This window comes from Streptopelia decaocto (genome assembly GCF_964273445.1).
Source record: "Streptopelia decaocto genome assembly, chromosome: 18".
Taxonomy (NCBI): Eukaryota; Metazoa; Chordata; class Aves; order Columbiformes; family Columbidae; genus Streptopelia; species Streptopelia decaocto.
The window spans coordinates 4103839-4124235 of record NC_138673.1 but is presented as its reverse complement, the minus strand read 5'-3'; the positions used below and the strand labels follow the sequence as shown (position 1 = coordinate 4124235).

Genomic DNA, 20397 nt, shown 5'->3' with positions numbered 1-20397 from the left:
TAATGTTCCTTTTAACAGCCCTGAAGACATTAGTGGGGATGGAGCATCCCCTGACCCACCAGGTGAGCTCAGTATGTTTTGAAGGATCTTGTGGCTGGCCTGGACACAGCAATGAGCCCCTTCCCCAGGAGCGGGGCTGGACCCGCTGGGCAAGCGGCACAGGGTGCAAACACCCAACATCTGCCTCATGGCTCACAAAGAATAACCCTAAAAAAACCCACCAGACAACATTTTGGGGGGCATCAGCATCCCAATCAACTCTGCCAATGCTGCACGTTGGAGAAACGCAAAGCTGGCTCCTCCAGACGTTTAAACATATGAAAAAGCATCGAACAACCTAATTTTCCAGGACAGCGAAAATAAAAGTACCTCGGGGTCAGGTGCAGCCCTGTGAGGGTTTTGATGCCTGTGGATAACCAGTTTGGATGCAGGATGGCAATGGGAACGTGCTCTCAAGGGAGATTTTGTGCACTCAAGTGCTGCACAAGGTGGCTGTCGCCATAAAATAACAACCGTCTGCTTTAAATTGCCCAAAGTTGGACTCTCTCAGCCCTTCTTCACACCAGCACCTGCAATGTTGGGCATCTGGATGGATGTCCCATGGGAGCCCATGCCAGGGGGCCTGAGCAGCAGCCAGGAGCCTCCTGCTTCCACACCATCCCTTTTGCAGGAGAGCAAATGCAGAGTGAAAAGGCAGCGACTTGGACGCTTCTCAAAAATTCAAATTCTCCTTGGTAGGAAGAAAGCAAGAGCAACACCAGGCGTTGGGTGATGCTTTTCACTGAAAAAAAAAGCTTTTGAGGGGAAGCTTGAAAAAGGAAAAAAAAAACATACTTGCAATAAAAATATTAATAGTATTTTTCAGATATTTAATCTGGAGGGAGATGACCATAGAAATGCAACTCAATAGATAAAAATTTGATCTGGTGATTGGAGAAGGCTTAAAACACACAGAAAGACCAAAGCTGCTAAAATGGCAAAGCTGCGTGGGGATGGCAGGGGCTGCGCCGGGTGGGCCAGAAACACTCAGCTCCAGGAGGGAGGTCAAAATAAGCATCTGAAATACAGGGACAAGGGATTAGCCTGTGGGAGGGGGTATCTTCCTCCTAATGGTGGGTTTGGAGGACCCGCTCCAGTCCCTTTCTGGAAGCAGCGCATCCCAAACGAGCATCCAGGCATCCACAGTGCATCTAAATGCGTCTAAACCAGTGTTTTGCAGCACCAGCTCCGCCACCCCCAGCTTTAAAACTGGCAACGAAATAAAAATATTAATGAAATAACAATGTGCAATGAGGAGGCCAAACCCAAAGTACACACAGGAGCCGCACACAAAAATCCCTTCCCCACCAGCACAGCCTCCCCTCCCCCAGGAAATCTTCCCTCCCTGCTTCCCACAGCATTTTAAGAGCAGAAATTATTCCTGAACGTTGCTTTTTATTCACAGGTATTTTTTTAAAGGTGGGGTGAAAACATGTAACCTCAGAGGATGGCGCAGGGATGTAAATCCTGAGTTTCCTCTTGTCCAATTAGGAAAATTTTGTGTAGCCTCTCCCCAAATTTGAAGGCGCTCGCAAGGTTTTAATGCCTCAGCATTTCTCCCAAGGAAAAGGAGTTGGATAAGGAGGAAAAGAAAAAATAAAATAAAATAACAAACCCCATAGCCTGTTTATGAATCAGACTGTTAAGCGTGTGTTTCGGGGGTGGAAGAGGTGGGCGATGCGCAGAGGAACAGAGAGCAGAGTTAGATGAGTCAGAAAATGCTGCTTTTCCTCTCCTCGCCGGCAGCTCAAATATTTCAGCATGAAATACAAACTCTATTTCTTTTTTTTATTGTCAAGAGAGAGCCGGAGCGTAACCTTGGCTGGTTAGCAACCACCGGCAGCTACTCTGACACTAAATAACGCAGCACAATTAGAGTACACGCAGGGGTGCGCGCACACGCGTGTGCCGACAGACGTACATCCGCACGCTTGTGCTGACAGACGTACATCCGCACACACACAGCCCTGCATATAGGCTTGGAAAAGGATGGAAATAAATAATACATGAGTGTTTTTCGCTGCTGCTTCCAGCAAAGCAGAGGCTGGGAAGAGCATCGGGAGGTTTGGAAGAGCATTGGGTACCATGTTGGGGTCAGCCCCAGGGGTAGGGAAGGTCAAGGAGGGGATGGGTGAGACAGCGAGGAGGGTGACGGGTCCCATCCTGCCCAGTGGCATTTCCAGCCACAGACAGGAGCGAGTTCTTTGCTTCAGAGTCACAAGAGATGAAATGCAAGAAGAGATAAACGCCCCTATGCCGCAAAGAGCCGAGCACTTGACTCCGCTGACATTCACAGTCCATTTAGGTTACCGATGAAGCAAATAAAATTATGCATATGCATTAACGCCGGCAATATCCTGCCTGAAATGTATGCTCATTTACACATGGAAATCCATTTAGAAGAGGGAAATCAGAGCTATATTTAAAACAGAAAAATCACTTGACTGTCCACAGGGCAACTCCCATTTACATCTGTCATTCCTTGGCAAAACTGAAATAATTTCAGGGTAGATTGTGCCCCGGTCTAAAATTTAGAAAGAAAAATGTTTGTGCCCCTGCATCCTCCTGCTTAGTCTATTATAAAATGAGAGATGCACATTTTTTTGCTCTTGTACTTTTTAAGTGTTTTGGTCTAAAAGTAACCTGTGGAGCTTGGTGCTGGTGGGTGGGAGGAGGTACAGGGAAGCACCCACCCACCCACCCACGGAGCATCCAAAGAATTTATTAGTGAAAATTAACTTTGGAGATTCAGGAGCCTTTTAAGAATCGTCATGGTGAGACCTAAACGTTCTGCAGCTTCTCCAGTTTCCCTGGCAAATGAACTGGCCATGCTGACAGCGTCGATGACAGATCTGAAACTAGAACACGAGCTCTTCCTAATGGAGAAATATCTTCTTCCAGTTCAGTAATCTGTATCTCACTGCCTGGCTGCTAAGCCACGAACTAGAGATATTAAATAATCAGTACTACTCTCTGTTTCCTCCTGCAAATGAAAATGTGAGTGCTGGAACTGAAAAAGCAATTTTAGGCTCCAAAACAATATCCCCTCCAAACAAACAAACAAGCAACTATTTTTTTAACGTAAAACATGCCAATGGCTACTGCTTCTCACTTAACATTGGAGCTCGTTGCAGCTCATATTTTTTAAATGCATCAACACAATAAAAAAGCAGACAGCAGCTCTCTGAAGTACATTGAGAGGCAGTTTTTAAGAAAGATGATGTATTTTAAATTGTGATTCACAACCACACTGGCAGTTTGATTTCAGGTAGAGAAGGAAATGAATGAATGTGAGACAGGAGGGTGAAAAATGAAGCAGGCTGGAGCTGAGGGTCTGCTCTGCATTTCAAGCCATGCAAGATTTGAATTTTCTTCCTCCTTCTGCACGAGCTCAAGCGAGTCACCGAACGGCCCTGTACTTCCGCTGCCCAAGTTTAATTTAAGCCTAAATTAAAATGCAATTTAATACAGGCCATTGTCAAGACCAGTGCTCTGGTGCTAGCCCAGCTCGCCATCGCACGCTGCTCCCTGCAGCATCCTCATCTGCATCAGCTCTCCCAAACGTGCACCCAAGGGTGCCCCAGCGCAGTCGGGGAGGTCGGCTCCTGCTGCCACCACACAACCTGCAAGTTCTCGCCATGCTGGGAAAAAGGCTATGTGCTTCACACCGAGGTTTTAAACCAAACAAACCACACAGAGTCCCATTCTGCACGATTCTAAATTGTGCTGATCTGTTCGTCACTCATCCGTGCCATGAGAAAAATATAAATACTGCACAAAAGTTCAGAATTCTTAAAAGTCTTTGACCACATTTTCACTGATGGTTGTACTGCCCACACTACAGCTCCTGACGCCTGTGCACATCGCTCTGAGCTGTGTTGTACAGGAGATGCAGAGATCTGCTTTGGAGATGAAAGTCATGGGACATCCCAAAGTCAGAAGTTCCTGCAAATCAGCAGCCTGCAAGAAACCCAACTCTGGACTGTGTGGGAAGCAAAACTGCAGAGAACCGTGAGCACAGAGCCATCGCTTGCAAGAGAGGGAAGGAAGAAGAAAAAAATAAATAAGACACACTAATTGCCACAGCTAACCCTTTGCTTTGCACCTACGTCATGTGTTCGAGATCCTTTTTTCAAGGCAGAGAGCCGGTGCCACCGAGCAGCCAACGTGCCTGACTCAGCGGCGATGATTCACTTGGGCAAACAGGAGGACGAAGCTGCCGTGATCCCTGTGACGGCGATGCCTGTAGGTGACACGCCGCTGCACAGAACAGACCACCCATCATCCCCACGTTCCTGGGAGGCTGAGGGATAGTGCATAAGTGTTTGGAGCAATTATATCCTGAAATCACACCAATTACCTGTTTGTTAAGGATGCATTTTGTACTCAGCCACCAATGCAAAGGCATCACTCCCCTCCCAGCTAACAATACAGGTGTCCAGCTGCCCTCCTCCAATGCTCCACTGCTCACACCTTGTGCAGAGTGCTCCACGGCAAGAGCTCCTGATCCAGCCCTGACCACACTGACTCTGAACAGAGCACAAGCTGCCCAGTACAGGGGGCACCGGCAGGATGAGGGACCCCGAGCACAGCCCAGCACACTGGACTGATGCTTGCAGGGCTTGTCCGGAGGAGGGACATCCCTCTGATCCCCCTAACACAGCCCTCTCAGTGCACAGAGATGCAGACAGCAATGCTGCCAGCATCTACTCAGGCTTTTCCTTAGCCTCAACCATGAGGATCAAGTGAAAAGCAGATGCAACAAGCTCCAAAGCAGGAGAGAGTTTGCACACTTAATGTCCTTTGCACAACTTCAAGAAAGGACTTGCTGCTCCAAAGCACTGGAGCAAACTCACCCTAAAACCCTCTTGTTTCCGTATGCAGAGTTACTGACCTACCTAAGCCACGGCCTGAACAATCAAAATCACTATTTACCTGGGTAGGTTCAGACACCTCAGCAAGTCCCTCCCATGCACACTCAGCACTTAGAAAACACGAGTTTAAAAATCCCCTTTATCAAAGCCAAGAGGATCCCCAGCTGCTCAAGGAGGCTTCCCCAGGTCAGGCAGCAAAGCCGGAGAACATCTCCTCACCCTATCTCCCCCTGCCACCCCTTCCCTTTCCGCAGCAACACCCACGGCCCAGCCGGGAACGGGGTCCCCCTGTCACAACACCCCTCGCTTCCATTTTGGGGCTTCCCTCTTTCACCCACATGTAATGGGGTAACTTCCCCCTCTCTTTCCTGGCGACATATCCACCTCGTTTCCCCCTTTCAGACGCTCCGCCAGAGGCATTAATACCCACGCTAATTGCCAGCGCTGCCCGCCCGTACCCCCAGTAATTACCCCTTAATCAAAGCCGGCAAATACTCCCCTAATCTACAGGTGTCCCGCGGCAAGTCTCAACGGCTCCTCCGCAGCCCCGGGGCGGGGGCGGGATGCTCCGGGTGACCCCAGGGCAGCACCCCGACCCTCCCGGTCCCGGTGGGGACGGTCCCGACGAAGGGTCCGGTGCCCCATCCGGGCTGCCCCATCCCTGTCCCCATCACCGGCGGGTTCCCCGGCCTCTCCCGTTCCCTGCCCGGTCCCGTCCCGCCGCACTAACCATTGGGACCGTACTTCTCCCGGTTGCGGCGGACCTGCTCCGGGCTGAGCCCGCAGCTCTCGGTGACACCGAAGCGGCGGAGGACGTCGAGCACCGGGAGGCTGTGCGCCGCCTCCATGCCCCGGCGGCGACCCGGGCCGGGGAGGGGATGGGGGATGCTCGGTGGGGGGAGCACGGAGGGCACACGGGCCGCCGCTCGCACGGCGCTGCCTCGGCACCTCTCCGCCCGCCGCGGGAAGGGGCTCCCGCCGCCGAACCCGCCTCCCGCCGCCGCCCCGCCCCGCCGATCCCCGCCTCCCCCGGGGACAACGCGCCCAGCGCCGCCCCCCGCAGGGCAGCCCCGGGGACCGCACCGGGGAGCGGGGGGAAAGGAGCACGGTCACCCCCCGGGCTCCGGCTGCCGCCGCGTTGCAGCCCGATGTGACCCCTCCACACCTGCCCCTGTCCCCTCGCCTTTATAATTTACTTTTTTGTTTTTAAATTATTGACAAACTTCTCGGAAGTGATGCTGGCGGCCAGGGAAACCCTCCCGTCAAAGTGAGGCATCCCGGGGTGCTGGGTGCTCGTTGAGGTGCTGGGAGATAAGGGAAGGGGTCTCTCAGCCCCTGCCCAGGCAAAGCAGGGCCTGTGTGCTTCCCCCATCACTCGTCCATCCAGCCCCAAACCTGCAGACCAGGTCCTGTCCATGCACCTCTGCGAGATCAGGGGCAGTGGCTGATGGCAGCGGGAGCCCTGGAAGCAGGAATCGCTGCCTGACACTTGGTAAAACTGCCACCGACACTGTCCCCGTCGATGCAGCTTGAGAGAGGCAGCTGTGCTGCGCTGCCTTCGTCTTTTGAAACATGAAATGTCAAATGTCGCGGCAGGGAGACACAGGAAGGAACAAAGAGGCCTCATGCATGGTAAAACATGGGCATCAGTGTCATTGTGCATGTCCTAGACATCCTGGGGCATCATGCTTCCCACTGCTTAGTGCTCCTCATCCCCAGGACAGAAGGCAGAGCATCCCTATTAGAGTGAATGGGCTCGTTCTGGAGCTCTCATGCTTTTGCAGAAATTCAGCACAGTGGGGCTGGCCTTGACCCCTCTTTGTCACCCTATTCAACCAGGTCCCCTGTCCCCTTCTTTCTTGGCTCAGGAGGGTCCAGCACCTGTTTACACAATGCAAGTGCTTTACATCACTATTTTGCAACACTTGCTCGCAATGGACTACTTAAATGACTGTTTCTAGCAGCAAAATGACTCTTTGTCACAGATGCCCCATGCAGCAGAGACCAGCAACAGCAACATGAGGAGTTACCCTGACCTGGAATAGGAGCATTGCCCCGAAAATCCATGGGTGTAAACAACACTTCCCCCCCTTCTGCAGGACTATTCCACACTGCACCTAACCAAGCTCTTCACACGAGCAGTATTTCTGTGACCTGGCCAAAACCTGCTCCTGGGGACTGTCCCCACAGGAACTTCAACTTCTGACTTTTCAGGTACTTCCAGTTTTCCCAGTGCACTGCAAGAAGCTGATAGCAATTTGCGCCACTCTCCAGCCACAGGGAGCGGGAACGGGCCCAGAGGCAAGAAGAACCCAACTTCAGCGGAAACGTACCCAAAGCAGAGCCCAGAGATGGCGGCGAGGGTGAGGAAGTGGCAGTAGACATCTCAGGGAGGAGCTCCAGCTTATTTATTTCTGTGTAGATTCATTTATAGAAAATGTTTTGCAGCTCCCACTGGAGCGGAGGTCCTGAAGGAAACGTAGGTTCATTTGTTTTTACTTTGTTAAACCCATTTGTTTCGATTCAGCGCAGCTGACGGTGCGGGAGGCAGAGGGGTGCTCTTCCTGAGCTGCACCCCCCGAGCGGTGCCGCGGGCCCTGCTGCAGGAAACACAGCTCCCAGCCCTGCGGTCTGGCCTCGCTTCAACCTCTGCTGTTGTATTCATCTGCCACTCATCACCATTTTAGGGGGAAAAGTGACATTTCTGCTGCTGAGCCCCCTAGGCAATAGTGTTGTTTAGCTGGGTGCTGCCCCAGGGCTCTCCAGATCATGGGGATGAGCAGTTCCACCAGGTCCCTGGGGAGAACTAATGCCATCTGGCATTATTAACATATAACATGCTTTTGACAAGGTGTACAGAGGAATGAATGCAATAGATCATCCTCAAAACTCAGGAACTGCCCTCAAAGCAGCCACTTTAGCTGCGGGTCGGACTGGATTCCTGTGTCACCCAGCCTGCAGTCCAGCTCGGTCCTTGTCACCCTGCTCCAGGGCATGTGCAGTTGCTGGAGGCCAAAAGTTGCTGCACAAGCCAAAAACTCAAAAACCCTAGAGCAAGGGTTTTTGAAAGATGGTTCTTCCTGTGCTCCTTGGTGTGACGTGGGGAAGCCCCAACCTCACAGCCTGCCTGGCTGCCTTCATCTGCACCCGGGACCACGAGGGTCTGATTCAATGCTCACGGTGCAGATGAAGAACAGAGGCAAGACACAACAAGGCTGTGCTGTGTGGCCACGTGTGTGCAACCAGGAGACACTAATTTCTTTCTCCAGCACCTCCTGACCTCTTTATCCTATTCCACAACCTCAGTGGGTCCCTCCAGCCCAATGGTGACCACCCCCCACGAGTCCAGCAAGTCGCAGGCAGGCACCTACAGTGTTTTCCACCAGGACCCTTCCAGCATTTGACCATTTTATTCAGTAACCCCCACTGATCTCTCCTCCAAGCCCTTGTCTCGGCACCCTTGGGGACATGCCACCTCCTGCCCACACCATGCCCACAGGCTGGGCACCCCAGGGCTCTGCTTGGCACCACATGAAGACCTACTCCACTTGTTCCTGCTCCTCCCAGTTTCATCAGATGATGCTCATCCTTGTACTGGAAGAAAGCGCGAAGACCATGTCCCAGCTCCAAAAGTTAAAGTTTGACAAAGTTGGGAGCGACTGAGAACAGAGTTACACAGGGAACATCTGGCAGCCCTAGTAATGGGCAGCACCATCGACCCCACCTATAATTAAGTAATCCATGAAAACTATTAGTGACGTGGAGCAGTAGTCAGTCCAACAATGACCGGTGAGGGGAAAATGGTCTGGAGTGGAAACACCCTCAGTATTGTAAGTGAAGAGCCTTTGGCCACTGGAGCAAGCTGGACAGGGGGGAGTGGGGCTCCATCCCTGGCAGCCCCCGGGTTGGGGGATTCCCTTCTGCAGCACATCAGCCCTGAAAAGAAAAGCAAACCTCCTTATTTATCTTGGCCTTCCCCACAGTAATTATTTTTGGAGGTAGACAATCTTAAGAGGGTGATAAAAAGAAGAAAGTGGTGAGTTTAACACTTTCCAGGTTTCTGAGGAGGTTTTTTTAGGCTGCGGTGCAGGAGGGCCCAGCTCCTGACCAAGTGCTGTTCAAGGCTTGGGAGTCGACAGCCGGTTTTGATTTTGTTCTTGTTTCTACAAAAGGAAATTTGGAATAATTCTCCCGAAAGCTGTGGATTCGCACTGCTGTGCTCCCGGGCCGGGGGCGAGGGGAACGGGACGGCCGGAGCCGCTCCAGAGCCCGTCACAGTCGGCGGAACAGCTGCCAGCAGCGCTGAACCGACGCCACGCTCCTCGCCCCAAGGATTTTACAATCCATGGAAGATTAATCTTTTGTCTCCACTTTGTTCCTTGGAGATGGGGAAAAAATTATGTTTGCTGGAAAGGCTGAGAGAGCAGCTTGTGTGCTGGGAACCAGCCCCTGGGCTCCGGCATGCGAAGAGCGATGGACAACAGACGCTCAATGAGCCTAAGCACAGGCTAATAGTGGGTTTAAGGACTCTCAGCAGCAACCGTGGCTTGCAGATAGGAGAAAATGTACAGGGTTTTCAGCTGACTGTCTTTCACCCTCTTTGTTTCTGCAGAAATGTGGTTCAGGGTCCACATCTGGACTCCTGGCTCAGGTCAAATTCGTCTTTGTTCAGAAGACAGTTACGGGTGGGCGATGGGTGCAGGAGCCAGCCCTCAGCATGTGCATTTAACACTATTTTCCGGATCCCACTGCAACCCCTGAGCTTACCTGCAGCTGCACACTTGTATTCCCCCATGGGTTGCTCCCAGAAAAGGAGCTATGAGCCTAAAAAAGAACAAATTCAGGCTTAACTGCCGCAAACAGAGAAGCTAATGCTACACAAGGAGGTGCAAATCTCTTCTGTCAACAGCTCTCACCTTCACAAAACAACTTGGGGTTATGTGCAGCTGCCCCATGAACTGCTCCAGCACCATCCCCTGGCTCTGGGGCTGTCACACACAGCGGCATTAATTAATTCAAGATGACAATGCCACTGCAATTTGCTATCTCCCACCAAGGCTTTCTCCCACCACATCCCCACAGTTCACGTGCAGCGAATTCCCATCCACAGGGAGAGTCAGGAATGGCTTTTTTGTTTTTTTTCCATGGCGGTTTGATATTTGCTTTTCCTATGGAGAAAAAAAAATAATACTCCTTGAAATAACAGTTTGAGCCTCTTCTAAATGTTACACACCAGCCGACCTTTTGGAGCCAGGCTTAGGGGTTTATTTTTAATCCCCCGGCCAGGACTCCCAGCAGCTGCAGGTCAATCCTGTTCCCCGAGGGCTGGATCCAGAGAGCGCTGAAACATCAATCGGTGCTCAGGGTTGGGGCTCCAGAGAGCCAGAGATGCTGGAAACACCTGGCCAGCACAGGATTTCGAGGCAAACAGGAGGTTACATCCGGGCAAAAACAACGAGGAACAGTCCGTACGGACAAGGCTGTTCTGTTGGGAGGCGATGCACTGGGCTGTTGCCCTCTTTCCCAGCTCTGCTCCTACCACAAACGGCTACGAGGAACAGAATTCCCACTGTCAGGCAGTATTGGCAGTGGCAGCTATAAAGCATACGCATTGAGGTTTCCTTTCTTTCCATGGCTATGTCTGTAATTAAGCTAAAACGGGGCTTTCCTGAGTCTAATACCCCCACTGGGGCATTTCTGGAATGATCGCCCAAGCTCTGCTGGGCAGGATTTGAGCGAGGATCCCACAGCGGTTCTGAATTCCCTGCAGCCAGCAGCAACACTTAGAATTGTCTGTTTATGAATCCAGACCTATACTGAGCAATTTTTTTAAAAGGCTGTATTCCAATCCCTTTCAAAGCTAGGAAAATACATTTATATCCATCAAAGGGGGAAGACGGTGACAGTCACTCTGACGCTCAGATGGGTTTTTCCCTGATGCAAAATATCTCCTGGAAAAAAAAAAAAACCTGCCTTTGTGGGTTGTCATTCCCAGGGGTTTTGCTGGAGTTCAGGAAACAGCGAAAGCAAATAACACAACCGGAGGCTCCAAGGCAGCACCCAGCGAGCCGAGAGCCCTGCACATACCTGGGGCTGGGCTGATGTTTGAGGTGGTTAGTTCAGCGCTCTTGCTACGGGCAAAATTTCCCTCCACACTTCCCTCCAGCAAATGCACAAGCCAAAAATGGAAAAATGTCTGGTTTTAACTAGGCAGAACGAACGATTCCGGCTCTCCATGGAGATGCGACGTTCACTGAGGGTAAGGGCTGGCACTGAACCAGCATCGGGGGGGGTTTCACCTCATTTTTTTCACATCTACAGCACCTTTCCTCTCTCCTACCAAGCAGGAATTGCTCAATATCACAGTGCCTTCAAGCACAGATCTCCCTCAGTAGTGGACAAACACATCATGGTGGCTTCAAAGCCAAAAACACCCACGGGAGGTGGCCCCTCCAGCCAGAGGGATGCAAAGTAGCCATGGTGCTGCCCAAAGGGATGTCCTCATCCCTCCTGCATCCGGGCCCCATGGAGGGTTCTGTGGGCACAGGAGGAGGGTGCCCATGCCAGCATCAAGCAGCCTTTCCAGAAGCAACAGGGGCATCAGCACCCGACATGCTGTGCAGGATGATTTGATGGAGCTGTGTTTATTTTTTTTCACAGCGCAATTTCTTTTTAAGGCTGGTTCCCAGGTCTGGATGGTGGGAAATGGGGAAACTGGGAATTTCGTGTCTGCACCGAGTCCTTCCCGCAGTTTCCTGGGCGATGGGCTGCCCGTGTTGGGTGATGTTGAAGGCAGGATTGAAGCTGGTCCCCTGCCCTGCGCCAGCTCCCGAGGCCATGCTGCTGAGACCTGGGACTGTCCTGACCGCAGGGAAAAGCCCAGCTGCACAGGGAAAAATAAAAATGGGGAAAAAAGTAGAAAAAATAATGGGGGAAAAAAGCCCAAACACTGGGCGTTCAGGGCTTGAACACCAGCCAGCGGGATGCCCTCCCCCGGCAAAGGGAACCAGGATGTGCCAGATTCAGCTGTTCAGCTGGGAAATCAAAGTGTGGGCATCACAACCCAGCCCCAAGGAGGGGACCCTGGATGTGGCTCCATGGGATGGAAAATAAAACCCATGCAGAGCCCGGAGCCAAGCTCTGCAGGGCAGTGAGCATCTCTCCTTCCTCCGAGCTCTCCGCTGCTTTTAAACCATCAGAAATGTGCCAAAATGGGACATTTGGTGACATATTTTCAGCAGCAGGGCTTGAGGAAGTGACCTTTAGCGAGGATGGGAACCCCGGCCCAGCCAGCCCGGCTATTTTTAACTGAGTATCAGGCCGAACGATGGCGGGTTTCCTTCCTCTTTCTCTTTCGTGAGCGCTGAACAAAGGAAAACCAGAGAAACCTTCACAAACCCTCCACTTCGAGGCAGGGAAGCCCACGAGGGAAAAAAAAAAGTAACTCAGCACATTTCTGTACAGTGTTGGGATGGACGTTTAGTCTGCGAATTTCTCTGCAAACCAGGAAAATATGGCAGTGACTCCACTAATATTTTTTTCACTGGTTGGGGGTCAAGCTGGAAGGAGCAAGGGAAAAATAAAAAGCAGCAACATTATTTTTTCCAAATGTCTCAGGATCTTGTTCCAACACTTCCTGAGCAATAAATAAAAAGGGATTTATTTCCCCTTTAAAGTGACACATGTTTAGCTCCATCTAAGAAGGGGAGGAATCCAAAACAACAAAAGTGAAAGTTTTCATTTGTTGAAGCTCCCCTTCCCAAAATTTTTACTTTGGTTTTTGTCTGGAAAGGAGAAGTCAAGCCACCACCAGCCCAATTTAATGCACACACCAAGAAAACTTCTCAAACATCTGAAAATTTGCCACTAAATGCCAACATACACCTAGAGCTCCAGGACACCTTGTTAATCTGAGTGCATTGATACCCCAAAACACGCGCTCCACAAGATGGGCAAGACGGGACCGAGTCCCTTTGTCTTTCCCTGGAAAACACAAAAACGATTTGCATCAAAAAATCTTTAGAGAATTGGTTGTCAGTCGCTGGTGTAGAAGCTCCAGCTTCTGACCGTGACTGTGTTTTGCAGATAGTCTGCAAAAAAAAATCAAACATTACGTGGAGTGAGATATATATGTATTTAGCTATATATAGCTCGCAAATATATCAAGCGCTACCTACACGCAACATAAAAGGAATTGTTTGCCAAATACTTAACACGCTGCTGTCGGTTTCTCTGATTCTCTTCCCTGAAAAAAAGAAACAGATTCTATGTTAATCAGAGAGCAAATCTATAGCATGACAGGAACAGCTTTTGGCTCCGCAGAGGAAGAACACGTGGGATTGCTCAGTTCGTTTCGATTTGGATGTTGAGCCCAGAAACGCTGATGGCTGCTCATGTCGAAGACCTTTGTGGGAGATGTAAAGCTTTTTCCCCACCATATTTTGCCTGTGTTTTTTTTTTTTTTGAGGAATTGGTGATGGTTTCCTGGCTCAGACATCATGTCTGAGCATCCCTCCGAATCAAGTTGTTTCAGTTGTTCTTATCTTCTCACTAGGCTTGGACTGAGTGGGTTCAGGCTGTGCCTGTGCCCAGAAAATGGGAGCTAAGGAGGCAAAAATTAAGAAAACAGCACAAAAAAGCCAACCCTGTGAAATTCTCCTCTTTACCTGGCTCCAAGGATCAAGGCTTTGGGAGCAAACACGTTCCTGAGATGCACAGTGAAGTCATGAGCAATGGCCCTGGTGTTGTTTCAGCACCCAGAGCCCAGCTGGGATGACCCTGGGGAGATCGGGGAAACTTGTGATCTTTCTGCAGGACAAGCCACGTCTTGGCCAGGTTTGTGCAGGTCCCGTCTGGGTCCCCAGCCAGGGCCACCACCGTGGGCATCGCTTCTGCCATCCCGTAGCCTTTCTGCAAATCCCAAGCCCGTTGTGGCTTTGCCAATGGGAAACATCACATCTCAGCTCCTCAAACCATGGGCCAGTTCTGCTTGCTTTTATATTTTATATATATATTTTTATGAAGGCACGGCTTGCTTCGCACTCCCGCTCTTGCTCACCTGGTGATCAAGGGGCTGCAAAGCAAATTAGCTGCCAAAATGCCCCCGCAGCCCCTGGGGGCTCCGGGATGGTGGTGGGATGGAGCCAGAGCTTGGCTCTCCGGCACCGGCGCGGCGGAGTCTGCCCTCGGCGTGGCGTCACTGCGGTCGCGATGTCGGGAACAACCTTGCCACAAAAATCGAAGCCGGGAATCTGAAAACAAAAATATCACACATGATTTCAGGCTTGCTGAAAGCATGATTGACTGTTTAATTCCCCCCCTACACACACTCCTTTCCTCCGAACCCGGGTGACTCAGCCCTGGCACAGCCGCGGAGGCTTCTCCTGGCTCCTGCCCTCGCCGCGAGAGTGGAAAACGTACCCTCTCGTAAACGCCGGTAGCGATAATCAAGTCCAGTGCTCGCGAGTCTCATCAACTACTGCCAATTAAAACAGAGCTGGCGGCACTCTCTCACGCAAAAGCACCCGCCACCAAGGAAACACTCCCCATCACCCCAGGATGCTGCTGAACCCCAAACTGTGAGGTCCTTGTGGTGCCCCAGAGCGATGGAGAGGGCTGAGGATGCTGAGCCCAGGTACATGAGGCAAAGGCAGCTGCCAACAGGACCCGTGGGGTGGGAAAGCCAAACCCAACGATACTTCAAATGCCACCCATCCAGAGTGCTGCTGCTGTGGGACGGGCTCTGGTTTCGGCGATGGCCATGGGAGATGCTCCCCATCAGCCCTGGTCTGGGCTCAGTGCTCAGCAGGATGCATCACATGGAAGAAAATAAAACCCACAGCTCAAGGGAAAAAGATGAGATCCATGGGATAAGTCATCTCCCAAAGCCACTTCTTTTAGTCCTCTGCAAATCTGCAAAAAGTAAAAACAAGTCAACAACGTGAAAAGCATCGGTCTCACACCAAGGAACTGGAAAAATAGTGTTAAAGGAAAACGGGCTCCTTTGGGGCTGCAGACCTGTCTGCTCATGGGACCATTGGGGCCAGGATGTTTTGGGTTTACTTTGATAATTTTTAGTGTTTTCTATTATTATTTTTAGTGTTTTCTATTATTATTTTTAGTGTTTTTACTAAGTCTTCATTATTTATGAAGCAAATGTAGCCCAGAACAGGTAAGGAAATATACCCTTGACTGGCTCATCTCCCCTTCAGGGCAGTGAGAGGCTGTCAGCGATTTCAATGTTCACCTTTTGCTGATGGCAACATTGCTACTGACCACAACCCCAGCGATTAAACGGAGACAGACCTATCCTCATCCCATCACCATTCCATTTACATTCCCCACCTGTAATTTTGCTGTCCTGTTTCTGCTCCCGTGCTCCCTCCAAGGCCGGGCAGGCAGAGGGGTGCGCTGTCACATTTCCCCACTTTCGCCGCTTTGTGCATCTCCCCCCATGCCATGCCTGGTGCTGTGGGATCCCCATGTGCATCCTGCAGCCCTGACGGTGTTTTGGGGCTGTGCTGGGTCCCTTGTGCAGGGGATGAGTGGTTTTGTGCAAGCCGTGGTGTGCTGCATGGTGCCTGTTCTCCTGGGAGTCTCTCACACCAATCTTGGCTTTCACATTACTTTTACACTCCAGGTTTCAAGCTGTAAGCATGCAGTGAGCGCTCTCCAAATGCAAAACCCAGAATTGCTGCATTTAGAATCCAGCGTTTATTTTTTCTTTCTTTAAATTCATTGCTCTAACGCCCAAAGTCATGGCTCTGCAGGAAGGACCGCACAGGGCATCTCCCCTTGTGGGTGGGATGCAGCTGTAGGATTTGGCTGCCTTCATCTCCCAAACATCGGCTGTGTGGGAAGTTCCTGCATCTCCGAGGCACCGCCGGGAACCTGACCTCGACCACCCTCCACGTTACTCAGGGGCAGCACAAAGCCGGGCTGGGAGAGACCCCACGGGCACGGCGGAGGTTTTTGCACCACGGGTGGATTTTCCCTGGGGACGTTTGATGCAGCAGGAAGATGTTTGCTTGGCACTGGCCAGACCGCACTGCTCTCCAGAGGCATCTGAAGACCTGTGGGTCGCAACGACAAAATGCCCCCCAAAATGTGAAAGCAAAGGCCATGATGTTTCCTTTCTGCTTTCCCAGCTGTGAAATGACACTTGCCTATTTTCAAGCTTCCCGATGAGGCCAGAAGCATCCTCTCAGTCAACCTGATCACACAAGATTATGAGTCCCCAAGTGCACTTTAAGTAAAAAACAAGGAGTCTCATTTACTTTTGAAACGTAATCATCCGAAGGTGCATAGAGACTAAGACGGTTTGCAAGCCGCCCAGCCGGCATCTCTCTGAAGACGGGGCAGAGCTGAGCCCTGGTCTCCCACATCAGAAGCAGCCTGTGATAAAAAGAAATGAAAAAAACCTCACAAGAACATTTGCTGCTGGAAACTGCTCATGGGAAGGACGTGATGTCTGGAAGGAGTCTGTGCGCACAACGTGTGCCAAGGAAGGGGACGAGATGTGATGTCTCTGCATCTGTGTTCAGTGCAAGATGCAAAGAGCATGCCCCAGTTTGGGGCCACCCTGGGCTCCCCCTGGGCACTGTGGTGCCCACCACGAGCACCCTGCACAGCAGCCCCAGAGAAGCACAGACCAAATAGTTAAGTAAATTTAATCTTAAGACGGTGAGGAGGCGGCTCTCTGCAGATGGCATCAATACCAGCTCCACTGCCAGCTCCATGGTGTGTCATCGGTTCTGCTCAGCCTGAAGTGATGCAAATATAGCAAACAATGTCATTGTTGCTAGGATTTTCGGGCTCCGGCTGCCTGGCCAGGCTGAGAGAGCGTGGTGATGCTGGGGCAGAAGGGCCACGAGGAAAGGTGTTATTTCAGATGAAGAGGAAGATGAGTAACTTTTCCAAAGGCTGAGTCCTTCCAGTGCACAAATGTCTTTTTAAAATAGCTCAGTTCTCAGTTATCCATAACAATTTTGCCTCCCGTGGACCTCAAGGACACCACAGCACAGGTCTGCTGTGGCTTTTGGGGTGGCAACAAGAGCCACCCCAACTGACCCTGTGCCCAGAACTTGCTCAGCCCCAGCCGTGAGCTCTGAACTCGCAGAAACATCTCAACATCAACGCACAACATGACTAGAAATCAGTATTTATAAAACACCAGGCATCCCTATTTATGCCTGCAACATTTCCTCAGCATCAGATTGACCACAACGTCATGGTGGCAATAAGGGGTGAGGTCCCCTTAAGCCCCCCCGTCTCCCCCCATGTGGCTGGTGCTCAGGATACGGCACCAGGCAAACACTGCAGCTGCGGTGACGCTGTCTCAGCTCTGCTGCTGCTGCCCCGGTAAGGACACGGGACAGTGGCTTTGCTGTCACCTTGTCCCTCAGCCCGGTGTCCTTTGCACAGCAGGAGCTGGCCCTGGGGTGTCTTTGCAGGCTCAGCCATGGGCTCTCACCTCCACTCACAGGCAAGTGCACCTACAGCAAAAAAATTTGACTATTCTGCTCCAAAAAGCAATGCATTTCCCTCATGCCATCCAAATCCAGACATATCAGGGCTATTTAAACAGCATTATGCTCCTGGTGCTCCATCCTTACACATCCAAAGCACCTGCACAGGATCCATGGGAGATCTGGGACTTTTGGAGCCTGAACCAGACTCTTTCCAGTCCCTGTTTTGCAGGGGGTGTTGTGCGCAACACCATCACTCCACTCCAAACCGGGATTTCTCTTTTAAAAGCCCTGTGCCCAAAGGCTCTCAGCTCCAAAACCATCCGGGGGGCACACACCTCCCAGGGGCAACGCACCCTCCTTGCACACCCCACGCTGCCCATGGCAGAGATGCCAGGAACATTAATTTCCTCCTAATTATGCAGCCTGGGAATAACCATTGGAGGAACTGCAAACCATCTCTCCGTGTCCATGGGCAGTGGGACACGGGTGTCCCTGGCGCGGGGCTGAGGGGCCACGGAAGGTGAGGGGAACGGCCCCGCACAGGAAAACCTGCGAGGGTTTCACCAGCCAAACATCTGACACACAGCCCAGCCCAACCAGCTTCTCCTCCATGAAAATACACAACCCTGACCTATTTCCAGCAAATGCAAGCGCCCATTTAAACAAACCCCTGACAAATGAAGGCAAGAAACCATTTCCTCCCTATTTCCTTCCATTAGAAACAAAAAGCTGCCATTAATCACTAATAAAGAAATAAAACCCCTAAACGATCTGCTAGTGACTGTGTGAGTCAGGTCCCTGGGCTCGACTCACCGCAGATCTGACCCCAGGCACAGTCGGGCTAATTCTGGCCCCACTGAGCCAAACCATTGCTCTCTCCTACCTGAACTAAAAAAATGAAGATAAGCAGCTATTGTCCAGGGCATGCCATGTGCTGGGCTTAGCTGATGCTCAGCCCTGTGTGCACCCCCTGGTTTACTACTCCAATTAATTTAATTTTTTACTCCAATTATTTTTTTCTTGTTTTTTTACCTCCAGGAAATCTTGCGTGCAAAAGCCCTTTAGGAAAAATCAGGCCCTCACATCTGAGGTCTCTTAATAAGCACTGTTGTTTTGCAAACCCTCCCGCAGCCTCCAGCCACAGTGACCATTTCATCCCGCTCCCCTCTCAAAGTGAATCCCACCTCCGAGACAGCAGCAAGCAAATGTCTGGGTGGCTGCGATGGCATTAATGGCCCAGGGAAAGCAGCCGGTCCCTGGGACACCACGTCCTGGCCAAGCGCTGCCAGGAGCAGCTTGCTGGTAGACGGAGCAATTATCTCCGGTGAGGAGGAGGAGGGCAGACGCTGTTTTGCAGAAGGTGCAGGAATTCTTCGTGCATTTGCAGACTCGGCTTGCACAGATAACTTTGGACCGGTTTGCTTTTCTTAAGGCCGATTTGGATCTCTCTTGTGCATCACACAGGGGGCTGTTTACTAAATGCTGTTGGCAAAACACAGGCCGGCGCAAAGCACAGTGATGGCAGCTCCTGGCTGCAAAAGCAAGGGTGCAAGGGCTGGTTCTGTCATTGGCACTGTGGCCAGCTAGGGCAGGAGGATCCTCTGTGCCCCAGCAAGCACTGGGCACCAGGAAATCACTCAAACCCTGTGCAAAGTGTGCAAAAACCTCCCTTTCCCCGGGCAGACTGGCTGTTAGCAGCGGTGCTGTGGGTGCCAAATGCATGGAGATGTCTTTGTTTCCGTAGCTTATCAGATTGATGCCCAAACTGGGAGGTTCAGATTGGATATTAGGAAAAAATTCTTCATGGAAAGAGCTGTCAGGCATTGGAACAGGCTGCCCAGGACAGTGGTGGAGTCACCATCCCTCGAGGAGTTTGAAAGGTGTTTAGATGAGGTTCTTAGTGACATGGTTTAATGCTAGAGGTTAGGTTACGGTTGGACTCGATCCTGAGGGTCTCTTCCAACTGAAATGATTCTATTCTATGAAATTCCCCTGTGAAATAGGGGGACTTGTCTCGCTGGGGTGCTGCGACAGTGAGCACGGCACAAACCGGGGGTGCTTATACCATGGCGTTGATGTTTCACCTGCAGGGCTGCAGATGGAACAGTTACATGGCCATGGGATGGGGATGTTGGCCGGTGCTCCTGGTCCCTCTGCTGCTCTGCCTCCTCCTCCTGCACCCCCCAGCCCCACCGTACCCATGTCAGGACCATCCCCAGGAGGGGACCTCACAGGAAAGCAGGAGACAAGCCCAAGGGACGTCCCCAACACCACCGTCCCGCAGGCGAGGAGCTGGGGTGCTGCCCCATCGCAGCCCCAGCCCCCCCGTGCTGAGGAGCCGCACTCGCTCCAGCCCAGAGCGGCCCAAGCCGCTTCCTGCCCCAGCGCTTATCTCCATGGCCAGGCGGCCACGAGGAAGCCCAACACCCTCCCGCCGTCGCTCGATGGCTGCCGGCCAAGGGTGCACTTGTGTTTCACACAAACACGGCAGGGACAGGCGCTCCCGCTGCGGGCACGGACCTCAGGGTTTGGTCGGCAGCATCCTGGGGCTGCCCCCGCGAGCGCGCAGACCAAAGATCAATATTTGTGGCCTGATCTCACTTTTACATCATGCAAATCCACGTAGACACATCCTCGCTGTGCACCTGGCAATCCCGGCCGCACAGATCCTGACGCTCCCCTGGGAAAAGCCTTTGGAAAACACATTCTGAGGTGCAGACCAAGCACAAGTTGCCACTGGTGTGTCCTGGGGGTCAGTGGGGTCCCCAGAGACACCCTCACACATGGAGCCCCCGACACCCCCCAGGCATTAAACCTTTTGCTGATGCACCAGCTCCCTCCTGCACACGGCTTTGCTCCTGCAGGACAGCTCTCAAGGGGGAGAAGATGACCAAGCCCACATTGTGTCCCTCATCCCTCACTAATGGGCTCCACAACCCACTTTGTGAAGGTCCAGCAGTGTGACCCAAACCTGGTGCAGCTCACGGCACACAGACCCGCAGCGCTTGCTGTAA

The 20397-nt window shown here is 51.9% G+C and overlaps 1 protein-coding gene across 2 annotated transcripts in view; it reads right to left on the bottom strand.

Annotated features, from left to right (window-relative positions):
• ATP2A3 (ATPase sarcoplasmic/endoplasmic reticulum Ca2+ transporting 3) overlaps window positions 1-5887 on the bottom strand; it is a 47378-nt gene extending 41491 nt beyond the window's left edge. For both annotated transcript variants that reach the window (XM_082068643.1, XM_082068644.1), the window contains exon 1: window positions 5644-5887. In XM_082068643.1, coding sequence (XP_081924769.1) covers window positions 5644-5761 — 118 coding nt within the window. In that variant the 5' untranslated portion in view covers window positions 5762-5887. The remainder of the gene's footprint in view (window positions 1-5643) is intronic.
• Between the last annotated feature and the right edge of the window lie 14510 nt (window positions 5888-20397).